The following is a 17,443-nucleotide window of genomic DNA, read 5'->3' as shown; positions in this document are numbered from 1 at the left end:
TGTCCTTAAATGCTGACATAAAGTTTTTAAAATTGTAATGCTGCTCAGAATAAAATGAATGTTTTCGAACTTGGAACAAAAATTTGAAGCTATGTATTTGCAAGCAGGTATGTTCCTTTTTATATTTCTGTTAAAGTATTTCAGATTTTAAAGAAATGATAAATAAATAATAAAAATAAAACATTGGTTTCAAAACAAAAAGGTTATAATATAATAATATCAGCAATATTACTGCTGACTGGTAATTTTTCTTCCAAATTAAAATTTAAAAAAAGTAAAAGTTTACGGCTACAAGTTAACTACGCCTTACATAGCTTTGGAGTACAAATAAACTGCATATTAAAAATTTGCATTTCAATTTTGGTATTGATTGTGCTTTGTGCAACAGTCAGAATAAAAAGGCACTTCTTACAGGGGTTCCCACAGCGGCATGTTTCTTTTCTGGGGGAGGGTTTTTTTTTTGGGGGGGGGGGAGTTGCATTATTTTTGGAGGGATGGGCACCCCTGCTTCTTATGTTAACTTTTTAGCAATGCCATGTAGTGAGAGGCAACAAATGTAGAATTCTGAGCAAAAGGAAGCAAAAAGAATAATGACAAGATTTAAACTAAATAAATTAATGCATCAATTTTGCATCTGAAGTCCTCATGAATAAACAAAAAAAAAAAAAAAAAAAAAACTTTTTAAAAAATAACCTTAAGATTCCTTTTTTTTCTTTCTTCATTCATGCATTTTTGTAGGCTGCATGAAAAGTCCACCTGACTTTCAATGATTCCCAAAAGGTTTTCAACTATAGTTTACAAATCAAAGGCTGTTTGGTTTTATACATACAGAGATAATTTTTAATCTCTAACTAATATACGAGGCGTGTTTTTAAAGTGAGGTCCGTTTTGAAATAAAGAAAGAACGAGTACAGATAGAGCAAAGAAATTTATTGCACAAAAATCTACCACCCTTACGCTATTTTTTGACATTGCTCCCGTGATTTTCCAAGCATTTGTCATAGTGTGGTACAGGTTTTTGTACACATTCGTACAAAGTTTCCGCCTGTGTAGTCACAACCATGAGGACTCTTACAGGGATTTTACTGGAACGTTTTTGAACATCCTCTGGTCCAGTCTTGCATAATATAGACGAACGGCGTTCACAGAAAAAATGTTTTTCAACTTGCTAACGTCGATTTAAAAAATTTTTTTTTTTTTTTAGGGAATTTTTAAGAAAATCCCAGTTTATTTCTGTTAAAGCATTTCTCCAAAAGCCTCTTAAAGCACATGTGTAAAAAAATAATGGTTTTGGCAGTTTTCTTCAGTTGGTGAGAAATAAGCAAACTATATGTTATTGTAAAAAAAAAAATTAAATGATTTAAAGCACTTTTTTTTGTCTCTTTCATGTTTGAATATAAATTTAATTTTTCATTCAAGGGTGAGTTAGGCAAAATAATTATTTGCAGAAAATTCTCCAGTTAGGATTTGTGTTCGCAGAAAGCTTTTCATTTTATCTAAGTCTGCTCTGGTCTGCCCCACCCCGTTCGCAGGAACTTTCATTTGTTTCGGCATCTAAAGTCTTTCCTAGGTGGTCTGTGGCGCAACAGCAATAATGAGCTCAGAGAACATGTTACCCCATGGTCAACTATACAGGCGGCAATATTCTACGAATAGGTATACAAAAGCCAGTACCACGCTATGACAAATGCTTGAAAAATCACGGGAGCAATGTCGAAATATAGCTTAAGGGCGATAGATTTTCGTGCAATAAATTTCTTTGCTCTATCTGTACTCGTTCTTTTTTTATTTCAAAACGGAACTTACTTTAAAAACGTCCCTCGTATGACTTAAAAACTAATTCAAAATTAATTTTTATTCAATTCAAATATGACTCGACAAATTTAAAATGAGTTTTAACAATGAATTACAGTACTGATATCACAAAATCATGCTAGAACACAAAAACTTAAATGAGCAAATAGAAATGTTAATGTCTTATAAACAAAACTCCAAAAAACACCAACACTATAACAGAATGGGGTATGACATGCATAATTACAGTATGTTATCCAAATTTCTCTCGAAATGGTATGAATTTGTACACATGAATTCAATATACACAATGATTTGAGGCCATTTTATGGTATTCAGAATCGTAGAGTAATACTGGAGCAAACTGCGGGTTCGTCATCCCCTCGATCGCACCATCCACGGATATGTACAGGTGCCACGACTTGGCAATTGGCTTCAGTAGTTTTACTCAACTCAATCAACAACAACATCGCACTCTATGAGTGGTAAAGATTCTGTACAAACCACAGCAAATAGTAAGGAGGTTAGGTCACTTTGTTTTGTTTCAATAGTAGAAATGCGTTTTCAAAATGAGATGGAAATGTCCGGATATTACATTGTAATATAACAGCAGAACAATGAGTGAAAAAGGTGAATGGTAAACACGACTCGCAAAGCTTTCTGCGAGATTTAAAAAAGTACCGATCTCGCACCCTCCCTCGAGAAGACGTTCCATCACTATGATCCTTCCAGATGAAACGAGTCTTCCGCGGAAGGGTCGCTGACCACCGGGATGTCCGGTTCCGTCAGTATTTGCAATCCGTCAAAGTCAATGGGGCCCAAGCCGGCCCTCAGGGCTTCCTCTGGGGTGAAAAAGTCAGAATCGAAAGAGCCACACATGTTCGATATTGCACATCCTAGTTCTTTTGCAAAGTCCTGTCTTAAGATGGGTTCATCCCCACTCGGTGCTGAAACAAACCGAGAAAGAAGTGTGAGAAAGTAACAACCGAAGGCAATTTTTTTTTCTTCCCCTTATATGTAACCAAACTCACTATAACAATCAGGCACTCGCAACTGTTCATGCACCTATTTAAAAGAAAAACGAGCTGTTGTCATCACATGACTCGACTCCAATTTAATGGTAATAGTGCCCCGGAGTAAGCAAAGAAACACTTTAAAGATTTTCACCCCGAGTTTGTTGCAAACCGAAGCAAAGAAAACGTTTTATACACATAAATTTTCCCAATACTGGCAGTTTTAATTTGATTCAATGGTCTACTCTTTAAATATGGCCAAATTGAAACCAGATTAAAAATTAAAAAAAAAAACTCCAAATTTGTCGCCCAGTTGGCGACAAAACTTGGCGACTAAAAGCTTAGCGATATTTTGCCAAGCGTTTGCCAAATTATAACACCACTGGAGTTTGCATTGAAATTAACAATGATTTCCCCCCAAAAAGGGGCAAAAGCCCCCTTTGGAAACACCCAATTGCAACCAAAAGGGGAGGTGGACATAACCTTTTGGACATAACCTTTTTGAGTTATGCGAGATACATACGCACATACACACATACGTACGGAGATCACAAGAAAACTCGCTGTAATTAACTCGGGGATCGTCAAAATGGATACTTCGGGTGTCTATACGTTCTTAAGCATATATCCTTGTGTGGTAGGGTTGAAAAAAAAAACTGAATATTCATTCCAGGGGTGAGCAAAATGGAAATTAAGGCCGATATTTGAGTGAATTCTTTTTTTTTTTGCGAATAGAATACTTCCTTTTTTGTAAAAGGAAGTAAAAAACGTTATTATACCTTTTACGCAATTGATAGTTGCAGGGGCACAGTTGAAAAAAGATCAAAGTCCACCACACAACAATTTTCATTATTATGTTTTTTAAGTTTGAAGACTACATTCATGCCCATAAGATCCAATTTTTTACCTGCTATAACTCAGTGACCATAATCTTTCCTAAATGCTATTACAATTAAAAACTGCCTATGGTAACTCATCAGTTCTTGCAGTAACCAGAGTAAGGCAGAAAAAAAAAGGACCTATAGTTGGGGCAAATCTAACCTGACAGCGTCCTAATGCTGTGATTAGGATCTACATAGCTAGGTTAGGTTTGCCCCAACTATAGATCATTCTGGCCTATGGTCCTTCAATTCCTGTATTTGCAATCAGGACCAACAGGAGGCCATGTCAGCCAAGTCCGAAATCAGGGACAAACCCTTGGGGGAAAACCTGACTCAGAGTGGGGCAAGTTTTATCGGGGGGGGGGGCAACGAACAAACTGACTCTCAGTGGCCCTGTTTGCAATTATTTTCATTAATATAATTTAAAGTAAAAACTTCTGCATGAAAAATTAGGAGAAGCACATATAGTGCAGCTCTGGTTAGTTGAGCTGTGACCTTGACTATGTTTACCTGTTTTAGGGGAGTTTAGTGAAAAATAGACATGTGATTGGCTTGGATTTTAGTGGGAATATTTTTGAAAAACTACTAAGAAAGTTTCTCAACTCAACTTAGCGTCAATTACCCCTCCCTATTTTCCGAAACAGAGCTAAATATTGTCAGAGTCGGAGCTCAACTTCTCAGAGCCTCACAATACATAAATGTCTGTTCAACTTGTTAAAACACAAATGAAATGGGTTATTGAGATTAAATAAAACAGCATTAAAAGTATGGTTGACAAGATATAAGTCAAAAATGTATACCAATATGTCAACATTGAAAAACTTCAGCAAATATATTTTTCAGTACACATTTCAGACAGAAATATGATTTATTTTAAGCAGTATGTTACCGACCCATAGTCAGGGCTAAGGCCACCCTGAGGCAGCCTGTCCCTGGATGGGATAAACCGTGCTGTCAGAAAAATTGCAGGTAAGATTTATATTGATTCGTAACGATAAAGACCGTTGAATTTTCAAAAGAAAATTGTCTTCACACTTTTGTCTCGCAGTCCTCATGTTAGGTTCCTTTAAGCTCAACAGTTTGCACACTCAGTTCTTTGCACTTAAATTTTATTGATAGGCTGCTAACTGTTGATGTCTGAGATGAGGATGAAGATACAGTCGGACCCCGATTTAGCGAACTTCTATTTAACGAATTTCGCGAATTCTTCTTTTTCCACGACTAAAATGAAAGTAAAAACCCCATATACCGAACAATAAACCTCATGATAAATTAATTTCAGAGCCAAAAAAAAAATTTTTTTTTTTGTTAATTTGAGTTAGGAAATATTGGATTGTTTTCTAAATGTTACATCCATATTATCCGAAGCAGAGGAAGACTTTTTTTTTTTCGGAATCAGCAATTTTTGACGGGCGAAGAGGCAACCAACGAATAGTGATTCTGATGAAGAAAGCAATAGTGAAACTCCCATGAAAACTTACTTTTTCAAATGCTTTACATGGCCTGGAAACTAAAAACATATCTCATGCAGCAGGCTATAAATGACACAGTATTTTCTTTTCTCCATAAAGTAAAAAGAGAATATTTCGACTCAAGTATCAAGGAAATTGTCAAACATCTATTAGTACTCAATACTTGAAAAATTCAAGTTAATTAGTGAATATTGAGTTGCGGAATGCGGAACAAAAAGTGTTAACTTTCTAATGATATGGATATTTTTGCATAGTTGCTTATTAGGGGGATTTAGATAAGATAAGTGCATTTTTTGACCAAAAATTTTCACACCCCGATATTACGAAAACCCACGATTTAGCGAATAAAAGTTTTGGCCCCCATCAATTCGTTAAATCAGGGTCCAACAGTACTAGTGCTGTTTGATCCAGAGATCGGGGAATGCTTCCTTGAAAGCGGTGTCACTTGCCATACTGATGAAGGTCATTCAAGCTCCTTGGCTTGCATCCCCTCAAGTAGCCAGAGCCCGATCATCTTGACATTGGACATGGGGCACATTTCTATTTCAGGGCACCTCTAGGGCCCGACTAAGATTTTTTAAGACACTGGGCACGAAATTCATTTTATGAACCCCTCCCCCCATTCCGGCTTTTTTTATATGTTGAAAAGCAATAAAATATTTCGAAACTTGTGTTTTTACACAACCATACTAAATTTGGTGGTACCACAATATAATGCATACATTTAAAAAGTAGAAAAGATATAGTAGTATAAGATAAATATATAAAATGTGGTTAAACTTTGCCTGTTGCAGTAAAACATAAATACCAAAATTATTTATGTTAATAGTAAATACAGACTAAATTTGGAGTGGTTTTCTGATTTGCAAAGACATTTTGAAGGGGAATTTTTATCAACAAATAGATTTTTTTCCTTGTTTCGGCATTTGCAAAACTATCAATGATATCATTGTACTCTAGATTCTGAGTGAAATCATTATTTTTAATTAGCATGATAAATTAAGGGGATCTTGGGCCCCCTGAAATCTAAGAGGAGGGGCCTGTGCCCCACATGCCCCTGCGGTAATCAGGCTCTGCAAGTAGCCAATGAGCAGGGAGAGAGTGATGTACGAATCAGATGGGATCATAAGGTATGACCTTGTGCTGAAGTTGTGCCGTTCTACAGGCATGGTGGCATCTGTTTGCAAGGTCAGGACACCCATAGAGGCAGGGGTTCGAAAATATCAAAAATATCCGATATTTTGATATATATATCCGATATTTTCAATCAGCACAAACTAAAGCCTTCAAAATAGTAAATGTATCCTCAAATCACCCTTTATTTTCTTATATTGTTATTACAATATGTAGACTTAAAATTAAAGTTTCTTTCATTATTTATACCTAATATTTCATTTAACATTTTAATCAATTTTAATGGAGTTAATTGAGCATTAGCTGTTTTACTCATTTTTCTTGTGTTAGCTACTTTTACACAGTTGTATGATTCAGAAATTTAAAAAAAAAAAAGCATTTGCCAGTGCACAGCCATAAGACATTCTTTTTTTGACCAATGTTTAATATTTAACTAGGCACTTTTAATATGAATTAAAATTTTGCCATGAAATGATTACAGAAAAAAGAAAGAAAAAAATCTTTATTACTTTGTTTTGTAAATGACAAAAAGCAATAACTTTCTGAAGGAATTTTATTTATTTTCTTCTATGAATATTTTTTTTCTGCAATCTTATTTCATCAGTTTTTCGACAACATAAAGTTCGAAGCAGATTTCAAATATTTGCAAGTTTAAAAACATATATATATTTAACACAAACTGATACAATAAATTTGTTCAGTTCTAGTAGACAATCTGGTTTTAAGAAGAACCAGAGCATTTAAGTATAATTTGCAATAAAAATTGAGCTGCTTTTCTGAGAAAAGCAGCTTTGTGTTTCTATGTGATTTTAAAACATTTTATGTTTTCTAAGAAAATATAACTAGTAATTGGTGTTGTCTTTTTATGTTTTCTAAGAAAATACAACTAGTAAACTGCATTTAAAGCCATTAAAAAATCAATTCTTCCATTGTTTTTCCAATTTTTACATAAAAAAGACTGGATTTTTTTTCGATTGCATCAAAATTTCCGGAAATTTCGCATATTTAGACATGGGAATGTGAACAGAAAACGTAAAAATAAGATTACTTAGCTCAGTGGTGGTATATAAGTGGGACCACATCAGTAAAGGAAGAGCTGTTTTGAGGCATATAAACTGTGCCAGTGTGGTCTCAATTAAACTATCAAAAATTGTTTTAACAAACTTATTTCAGTAATAATAATGTAAAAGGTGTGCATACGTGAGAAACAATTTTCAGAGTTAGGATCAGGTTGTGAAACTGAATGCTAAACTTTTACATGTTTGCATTCTTCTTTGATGCTCTTTCTTCTTTATTTTTAAAAGAATATTTAAGGCCATCAAAATTTCTTTCATGTCATAACAAAAAGGTTGTAAAAATCTTGACATATGTAGAATGGTTATACATTTTACCTAGTTACAGGGTTCATACTCAATTTGAATAAAAAATTTCCATGACTTTTCCAAGACTTTTTCAGGACTTCATAAAATTTTTCATAACCTTGTTACACAGAGAAAATAGTACTATTTAATGTAAAACTCTTGACAATTTCTGGAAATGGGCATTAGAAAAACTGTTACGTGAGTACCATTACCTCATTGAAGCACTTACTAGTGACTGAAAAAATATCAGTGCATGCTTCAGAAATTAATAAATTATTCTTATTTGTCTTTATCATATAAATTCAAGCAAAATAAAAATATAGTTAATGCAATACAACTGATGTTTAAATGTCTAATAAATGTTTAATAAATAGGACCGAATAGTAATGAATGGGACAAAAATTGAATAAGTCATTACTAAGTTTCCAATAATAAACTTACTTCATAAAAACATTGTCCTTTGGTGGCATTAGTGCATCTAATCACCCATGTAACTTGACAGTATATGCTTTCATCAAAGTAAAGTCACGTTTTTCAGTAAATTCATTTTTCTAAACCAAATATTTCAGCTGGCCACAAGGATCAGTTTTGCGAGCTGCATGTTGGGCACCACTGTTTTAAAGTATTAGAATTCCCCTATTTCTATGTTCTATTGCCTGACTAAAGTCTTCATTTTCTAAAACCTTCAACATATTAAGATAAAACTCTGGTAAATTTAATAATGATTTTTTTACAAGTAGTTGAAACGAACTCTGATGCAATTGAATTACACTTTTTGAGAGGGCGTGACAAAATCAAGAATATGCAAGTCCACTACTACAGAATACAAAATATAAGAAGTGCTGAAAATAATGGTTAATTCAAAATTAGTGACGCCCCAGTAGTAAAATCACATTACAAAAAAAGGGGAGCGGCTGTTACTGAAGCAGATGAAATTGGATTTCAAAACTCGGATTTGTTTTTGAGATCGTTCAATTTATATGCAATATTACTAAATCACTCAATATTTCTAGCGCTCTTTTAGCTATTGTTATTTTCTTACTACCCAAGACATTTTTCCATGACTTAAAATAAATTTCCATGACTTTTAATGAAAATATCAATTTTCCATGACTTTTCCAGGTCTGAAACTTGTTTATTTTTTTTTCCATGACTTTCCAGGATTTCCATGACCCGTACGAACCCTGCTAGTAAGGATAGAGACCCAGTTGCTCAGATTTATCTGAGCATTTAAAACCGATAAACCGAGCAATTGGTAGGTGCGGGTGGTTTCTGAGGGTGTCAAGTGTTAACTTTACAGTTCTTTAAAGATTCCCAATCACTAACCATAAAATAAACTACTCAACACTTTAAATTATAATTCGGTAAATCAAAAGGATGTTCACACATGCAAATTAGTAGCTGATAAAACTCAAAACACTAGCATTTCCAAAAAACAGAACAATGCCAGACACTGCATTAAAACTGGATTACTATGAAGCATTATATATTTTGCAGCATATTCACAAACACACATCTCTTTGCAAAAAACCATAAGACGAATACACTACACAAATTCAACTTTAGGTTCACATCACTGGTAATAAAATTAATATATTTGCATGACAAAATCAAGCTACAAGACAGGAACTAGGCAACTGAATCAATGCACAATTTGATACTACATAAGCAGATTAAGTTTTGCTCATTCTAGTACATCTACTAGTGCAGTGTCTTTTCTGCCAAGAGGGAAATAAAATAAACTCACAAGCCTCATGTCTTCCGCTCATTTCAAAGTCAGGACTGCTAGCAAGTTCTCCTGAAAAGCAAGGGATTAAAGAACGTTTGTCTATAAATAAAACTTTTGAAATGTGCCTTTTTTTTTCTACTATTGCTAACACTTCCACTTTTCAAATGTTTCATGGCTTTGTATTATCATCTACAAACAAAATTTTGCTTCAATGGAGAATTGTTTTTCCTACCTTAATTATTGGATTATAAAATTATTCACTGATTTAGTATTTCCCTTAATTTTTAGAAATTCCGAACAAAAATGGTCCCGCGCAAAACAAATGCATATTTTACTCTTCAGAAAAAACAAGTCATAAATAAAATGAGTGTAACAAAATAGTTTGTAAAGAATTTGACTTTTCCCAGCAACGTTTCAGAATGTGAAAGACATAATTTTGCACTGTATCACTCAAAGTCATTTTTGATTTACTCATACTGTTTATTAGATGTCACGTCAGGCAAAAAAAAATTGTATCAATAAGAAAAAAAGAGCAACATTTTCCCCTTTACTAATGGAAAATTTCGACATGAAGTTCCATACTTCTTTTACATTTTTGTTTTACACATGGGAGCATCTTCCATTGAATAAGATAACAATCCCTTTTTGCCACTTTAATTGAGATTGATGATCACTAACAATTCAAAAATTTAATCTATTAAATGCAAAAATAAGAAGTAGCAGCAAACAAATATGAGTGAATAATAATAATGAGCAATCATTCCATTTAATATGTTTTTCTTCACTATACCTAAAACTAACTCCTAGTCACAAACTATATACTGCTCAAAAAAATTAAGGGATCAAGCAAAAAAAGTGAAGAAACCTTTGCTTGGTAGCCTAGGACGGGCATAAAATGAAGACTACATTTGTAACAAAATGCAATACAGTAAAAAAGAAGCACAAAACATTTGTACAGGAGCTTTAATTCTTCAGAATGGAGAAATTAGCACAAAATGATGCTTCAACTTGAAGCCTTGAATCAAGGCAACAATGCATTTACATGTAAATGACAAAAAAAACGTTTTTAGCAGAACATTGTTTGGCAGAAATACAGAATTACTGCAAAAGCACTTATTTTTGCGAGTCGAAACTTTCACAAAAATGAAGGTATCGGTGATCTTGTGAGCTGGAAATTTCCCCAAGTTTTATATGCACAGAAACTAAAGTTGAAAAATACTCCACATAAAAATAGTTTGTGTGGCATAAATTTTCGGCATTACTATGGGCTCGTGAAAATTAAAGGCTAGCAAAAATAAGTGCTTTTACAGTACAGAACATGTGGTCTTCTTGAATTGCTAAGATTGCCACACACCTACGATGAAATGGATGCAATGAGGCTATTGCTCAGATCTTTGGGATACTGTTCCACCCTTGAAGAAGTAGATCTCCAAGAGACCTTGGTCTTGCGGTAATGTGTTGTCGATCCCATTGAGATCAGGACCGCATGCTGGACACTCCCTACCCTGTACTGTTTCAGCTTCAAGAAAGTTCTCCACAAGACAAGCTGTACGATGTCTGATGTACCATGCCTAAGCAGAAAGGAATCACTAATTGTTGCAGTGTGTGATACAATCTCTCAGAGTCTTGTACCTTTAGGCCATCCAGACGCCAGTCCGAATGACAGGTTGGTCCATACATCCGTCTATGCTGATTAAAATGCATTCCATCAAACCACTCTGTCTGTAATGTGAACTTTACCGAACAAGGATAGGGTTATTCCAAGTGTCCCTTTCTCAACATACCAAAACAATATACCAAATCTGGACTCTTCAGTAAGCAGCACTTGATTCCAATCACTTTGCGTCTATGTTCGATGTTCAGTAGCCCCCCTTCAAAGGTCTGCAGAGTGTCTCTGTCCACAGATCATTGGACAACGTTAATACTGATGAAGCCTATTGCAAATTGTTTGGTTTCAGATCTTTCGCCTTGTTGCCAAGAGAGACCGTCTTCACCGCTGGATAGCATTAGTTGTTAACTCCTGACGAGCTATTAAAAGGATATATCTGTCATCATTTGCTGTGGTAGCACGTGGATGACCTTATCATGGTCCAGGCTTCACATTTAGTTTCTTAAAATCCATTCCACAGTCCCCCAAATGGCAATTCTTGCCCCTCCAATATCATATGCTACACTTTTTTACGTTTGCTCGAATTCCAGACTTCCACAAATATGGCAAGCAGGGCCGTATGCAAGGGGGTGGTATATAAGGTTCAAACCCCCTCCGAAATTTTTCATCCAAAGAAATGCTTTCCATTATTTATTCTATTTATTTATTTATATTTTGATGAAAAAAATAATATTGTTGTTATTATTATTATTTCAATTTTATTCATGAAATGAAATTAGTATGACTGAAAAAAATGTACAAACTCATTGTGTGTTTATGGTAGTTATTGAGAAAGTCATTTATTATGTAACAATATGGCATTTTGTAAGAACATCCTCTTCCTCCATTTAGATAATCTATTGTAACAAAAATCAATAGAATACACATTGAAACCAAATTTGATAGACCATATAATGTGTTTGGTAAAACCCCCTCCGAAACAAAAGCCTGGTTACGGCGCTGATGCCAAGCCATGGGTTTCGGTAAATCATGTTGTTGTGACATTTTCCAGCAACCTTTTCTTTGAAATGAAGACGACTGGTTGAATTTGACCGCTGAGATAGTAAAAAACAAGGCTTTTGTACTTAAATCCATTTTTCTGGATTTTGACTTCAGGAATGTTGAGTCTACGGTATAATTACTCGCATAGTTTCGTTAACACAGTGCCTTCCCTAATTTTTTTGAGCAGAATACAGGGTATTCCGTTTTAACCTGCAAGACCTTTATTTTTGCAACCGTTAGTCCTAGATGTATACTTCCAACTGCAAAAATGTTCAAAATCAAATGCAGGGTTAAGATATTGAAAATTTGAAACAAAAATAAAAATCAGTCAAAAAATACAAAATTTAACTTTTTATACTGGCCCCAGGTCCCCCAACTCATGTTTTGGGAAATAATCTCCATTGAAAAATAATTCCAACAAAAAAAGTTTGAAATTAATACGACCAATATTCACCGAGATATGAAATGCAGCGTTTTGTGACTTAGACCACTTTTCACTTGCCATCAATAACACCTTTTGGGGGGAAATATAGCGGTTAACAAGTGTTTAAAATGATATGTGTGTATAGAGCGTGGTTTTTCAAATTGTTCGAGGTTTTGTAGTGTGTTTTTGTGTATCACGGCATAACATTTGCATTTTTTGGAACAGCAATGAAAAATATAATTACCTTGTTTTTCTTATTTTGATGACCTGTCATTCTTTGGAAAGGGCGATATGTTCCAATCTCTTCTTCTGTATGGTCCCTTAAAACTTTGAATTGGAATATCTCCTAGAGTTTTGATCGCACAAATGTCAAGTTTTTTGGGTCAGGAAAAGTTTTCAATGGAGATTATTTCTCTGAATATTAGTTAGGGGACCTGGGGCCTGTATACAAAGTTAACATTTGTATTTTTTGACTCATTTTTATTTTCACTTCAAACTTTCAATGTCTTAACTCTGCATCTGATTTTGAACATTTTTGCAATTGGAAGTATAAATCTAGGACTAACAGTTGCAAAAATAAAGGTCTTGCAGGTTAAAATGGAACACCCTGTATAATGAATTTAACCATACAAAAATTTATCACAGATAGAAGAATACTCATTCTGACATTTCAAAATAACCAATTGCTCACATCTAGCTCATGGCAAAGTTGAAACATGACAGTTAACATAGGAAAAGTTCATTTATAATCCATTATTCACCCATAAAATTAATGAAATTGACTTTTATCTTTTGTTGATTAAATGCCAGTCACAAGTTTTCCTCCTCTTTTACTGTCCGTTCTCGAAAGCAAAGACTACCACTCAGGACAGATTCCATTTCAAAAAGGGGCGATAGGTTGAGGATGGGCACTTACCGCTCGCACTTGCTGTCTTTGAACACGTTATTTTGAACCTTTTACTTCCGGGTTTCCCTCCCTATTTTGATAAAATCACAGCAGACCTGACGCATGCGCAAATTGGCGCTAAGTCGCGGCTTAGGAAAACAAACAGTAGTAGTAAACCCTTAACATTAGTAGGAGTTCCTTTAACAAATAAAGAAGAAAAAAAAGATACTTTTCTCATCTTTCTTTTACATGTGAGAAATATGTCCTTGAATAGCTGTAGAAACTTATTTTCATGGTAGCAACAAATGAGGTAGAGAATTCAATACCTGGTTTCACACATACACTATACTACAGATCAGTTTGTTGTTTCAAAAAAAAAAAAATCATACAATAACTGTACACACATACAAAATTAATTTTGCATGGTTTGTTATAAGATGATCCTCAGTAAAATTCCTAGAATTAACTTCTTAAAATTATAATCTTAATTTTCTTCAAATTTCTAAATCTATTCATTAATTTGAACAGCTTTCATGTAGCTATTGATTAAATGCAAAAATAGGTTGAAAATGAGCAGTGTATTCGTCTTGGAAGCATATAAAACAAAATTAAAATGTTTTTACACACAACTGTCTCAGTTCATAAAGTGTAGGAGAAAAAGAATAGAGAATAAACACTTAAGCAGCGCAATTTCATTTTCAAAAATTCATAACATCATTAAGTACTTGGCACATGACAATAAAATATAAGTTTAATTTGTATAAACAATTATTTTTTAAAAATTGGGAGAACTTTTATGGTTCTGCATCAAATATTTTGGGATTTGAAATGAAAATAAGTGTAACATCCCCCCCTCCATTAGTGGACAAACCTAGCATTTTCCAATTTTATATTTTTTAGAAATTTGTAGTGGGAAAATGCAACTGCCAATTGAGGCAGTGAGAAGCAAGGGTATGTAAAAAGACATTTTCAAGTTCTGAGTAAAATGTGTTTAAAGTTTCGGTCCTAGGCATGGCGTTGCCACAGAGGGGGCGGGGAGGGGCAACTGCCACTCCCTAGGCAAGAACCTCAGACTCCCACGCTCTTTCCAAATGTTACCCAAGATAATTTAAAATTGCAATTTCAGGACATCAATTTCAAAAAATTTCCTGGGGGCTTCCTACATAACCCCTTTTCTTCCCTCATCTGACCAAAAATAGCATAAAATGTTTTTTTAGGGAGAGAGGAAGGCTTGCTTTCTATTTCCGAGGTCCATACCACAGGGAGGGGGGAAACTAAAAACCACTACCGTATATACTCACGTATTAGCCGATCTCCCGTATAAGTCAAACCCCCCCCCCTACTATTAGGAGAATGGGGGGAAAATCGAAAACCTGCATATAAGTCGACGCCCTGCTTTCAGAAAAAATTGGAAACGTTTTGCCACTAATTTTTAATATAATTGTTGTAAAAAATGGGAAAATAAAATGCAATGAACATTGTTATGCTTGATAACGTCCGACTATTATTCCTTTTCACCGAAAGGGTTCACTTTTGCGATTGAGATTTTTGCACAGGGTTCGATTTTGCTGTTACGATTTTTGTTACTTATTGCTTTTATTTTGAATAAATATCAATAAAATTTGGCACAGTAGCCATATCATACATTATTTTTCAAAAAAGGAGCATTAATTCGCAATTATTTCGAATTCCCGCACTTTTTGCGTAATCGTCCGTTTACTGTAATTATTGAGTCTTGATTTCACAATCAGACCATGTTTAATAATCGCAAATTGTGTAAGCATTTACTTCTATAGCATCTGCTTAAAAGAGTTGGACTAAAATTGGGAAAATGTTCCCGTTTTCGGGCGTTTTTTTTTTTTTTTTCCAAGATTTGATTGGGAAAAATTTTCGGAAGTTTTGCCTCGCGTATAAGATGACCCCCTGACTTTTAACCTCATTTTTTGTATTAAATTTCTCGACTTATATGCGAGTATATATGGCATCTTGTTGTGCCTGTGCTTGCTCCTCCCTAATGAAAACCCAGGCTCCCCCACCAGGGCTACTAGTACTCTCTCCTGCCCCAAAACAGAGATGAGGTTCACCAACTATTCGTACTCGTTAACTCCAAATTTTAAATTTCAACACTTACATCCCTTTGCTTCTCACTGCCTCAATTAATCTAAGAAAAAAAACTTAGAAACCTAATTCTTTTTTAAAATATATGAGCTTTTTATTCACTGGGGAGGTATTCTTTCACTGGTTCTCCTACACATCAAAACTTCTGTGGGAAATCATTCCTATACCAGAGTTTCCCAAACTGTGGTCCGCAGACCCCCGGGGGTCCGCGGTGCTATCCAGCTAAAACGTTAAATATAACTGAGATAGAAGGACGAGTAGCGATATTTTAATTCAAAAAGAAATCGCATTTATGAGGAATAAAAAGTTCTTGGTTAAGTACATGCAGGAAGCATACAGCTCAACTCCCCCATCAGAACTCTTGGAAGTAAACACACTACACATTAATTTTGGGTACATGACGTAGTTCATATTGTTACAAAACTATACGAGGGGGGACCCAAAAATAACCGGATTTTTGTTCTAAAATATTTATATATTAGTTTATTCACAAAATTTCTTTAGTCTCCTTCAAAGTGTTCACCCTTAGATGCAATACGCTTGTTAATTCTTTTTTTCCACTGTTAGAAGCTCCCCTGGAACTCTTTAACTTTGACCATGTCCAGTGCCCGTTGCGAAGCAGTTTTTATAGCCTCATCAAAACGGTTCACTTTCAGAATTTTTTTCATCCTCGGGAATAGAAAAAGATCACAGGGGGCTAGGTCTGGCGAATACGGAGGTCGAGGAACGACTAGCCACCCCTGAGAGGCCAAGTAGCGGTTAATAGGGAAGGCTGTGTGTACGGAAGCGTTATCATGGTGTAGGAACCATTCTTCCGATCGCCCGCGCGAGCTCCAACTGACTTTTGTTCCTTTTAAAGTTTCGTCAATCGTAAAACGACGACTCTCATGGATTTTTTTCAACCTTTTCATCATTTCGAGATGTTGAAGGGCGCTCAGAGCGAGCATGATCTTCAATATTCATGCTACCTCGTTTAAAGCACCTAAACCACTCGAAAACTTGTGTACGGCTCATAGCATCGTTCTTGAAGCTTGTTGAAACATTTGGTAAGCTATTCCGTTGCCGACTTTTCAAGCAGGAAGCAAAATTTCAAGCTTACAGCTTGTTCTTTTAAATCTGCCATAACGAGTTCGCAGACGGAAAGCAACAACACCTGAGAAAACCAACACCACGATCAAACATTATCAACTTCACTGACGCCACTAGCACAGCTGGTTTGTGAAGGTCTCTACTTGAGCCATCTAGCTGGAGAACACTCTACTATATCTAGGATTGACATCGCACCATTAGTCCGCTTTCTTTTGGGTCCCCCCTCGTATTAAGTAAAATGCAAACATTAAGGCTCATTTTTAGTTTCCGGGGACTGGTGACAGACAGTGAGCAGACTATAATTGAGGCAAACTTAAGCAGGCAGCATTGTGAAGGCTACGCATATCCTAATCACAGCTGCCAGGGCAGGTTTGCCCGAACCATAGTTAATAATTAAAATCCTAATAAGCCATAAAAATACAACTCATATGAAAAATTAACACACTTAAACTAGGCTAACAGTGTTTTGTTCACTGACTTCAAAAGTTCATTTTTATAAGCAAACTTGTTGTAAGAATTTGGTGATAACATTTTTATTCCTAATTGAATTTCAAATATAATTTTACTTCCATAACTCAATATAATAATGTAAGAAATGAAAAACAGACAAGAGCTCTGAAACATATACAGAACAATGAATAAATAAATTTAAAGGGAAAAAAGTGTAAAAATGTATTAGAAAAAATGGATTTAACTGTTGCAAATCATTTTTTCTTGTGCAAACCAGGGGGTCCGCAAAGTTCGGAATTTTTCCAAAAGGGGTCAGCGGAGGTCTGAAGTTTGGGAACCTCTGTCCTATACAATTGTTACCGAAACCACTACTCATGATAGAAGTCCTGACGCTTAAATTTGTGACGCATGCATAATAACATTAAAATACATCTAACCAAGA

At 34.9% G+C, this 17,443-nt stretch overlaps 1 protein-coding gene across 1 annotated transcript in view; it reads right to left on the bottom strand.

The window, feature by feature from the left end:
• Positions 1-2,511: 2,511 nt before the first annotated feature.
• LOC129224431 (CREB-regulated transcription coactivator 1-like) overlaps positions 2,512-17,443 on the bottom strand; it is a 92,102-nt gene continuing 77,170 nt past the window's right edge. The window contains exons 13-14 of the mRNA XM_054858885.1: positions 9,403-9,453; positions 2,512-2,741 (exon numbers count right to left, since the gene is read on the bottom strand). Coding sequence (XP_054714860.1) covers positions 2,512-2,741; positions 9,403-9,453 — 281 coding nt within the window. The remainder of the gene's footprint in view (positions 2,742-9,402; positions 9,454-17,443) is intronic.

Source organism: Uloborus diversus, chromosome 6 (assembly GCF_026930045.1).
Source record: "Uloborus diversus isolate 005 chromosome 6, Udiv.v.3.1, whole genome shotgun sequence".
Taxonomy (NCBI): domain Eukaryota; kingdom Metazoa; phylum Arthropoda; class Arachnida; order Araneae; family Uloboridae; genus Uloborus; species Uloborus diversus.
Note: the sequence above shows the minus strand (reverse complement) of the source record. Positions and strands in the feature narration are given on the sequence as shown.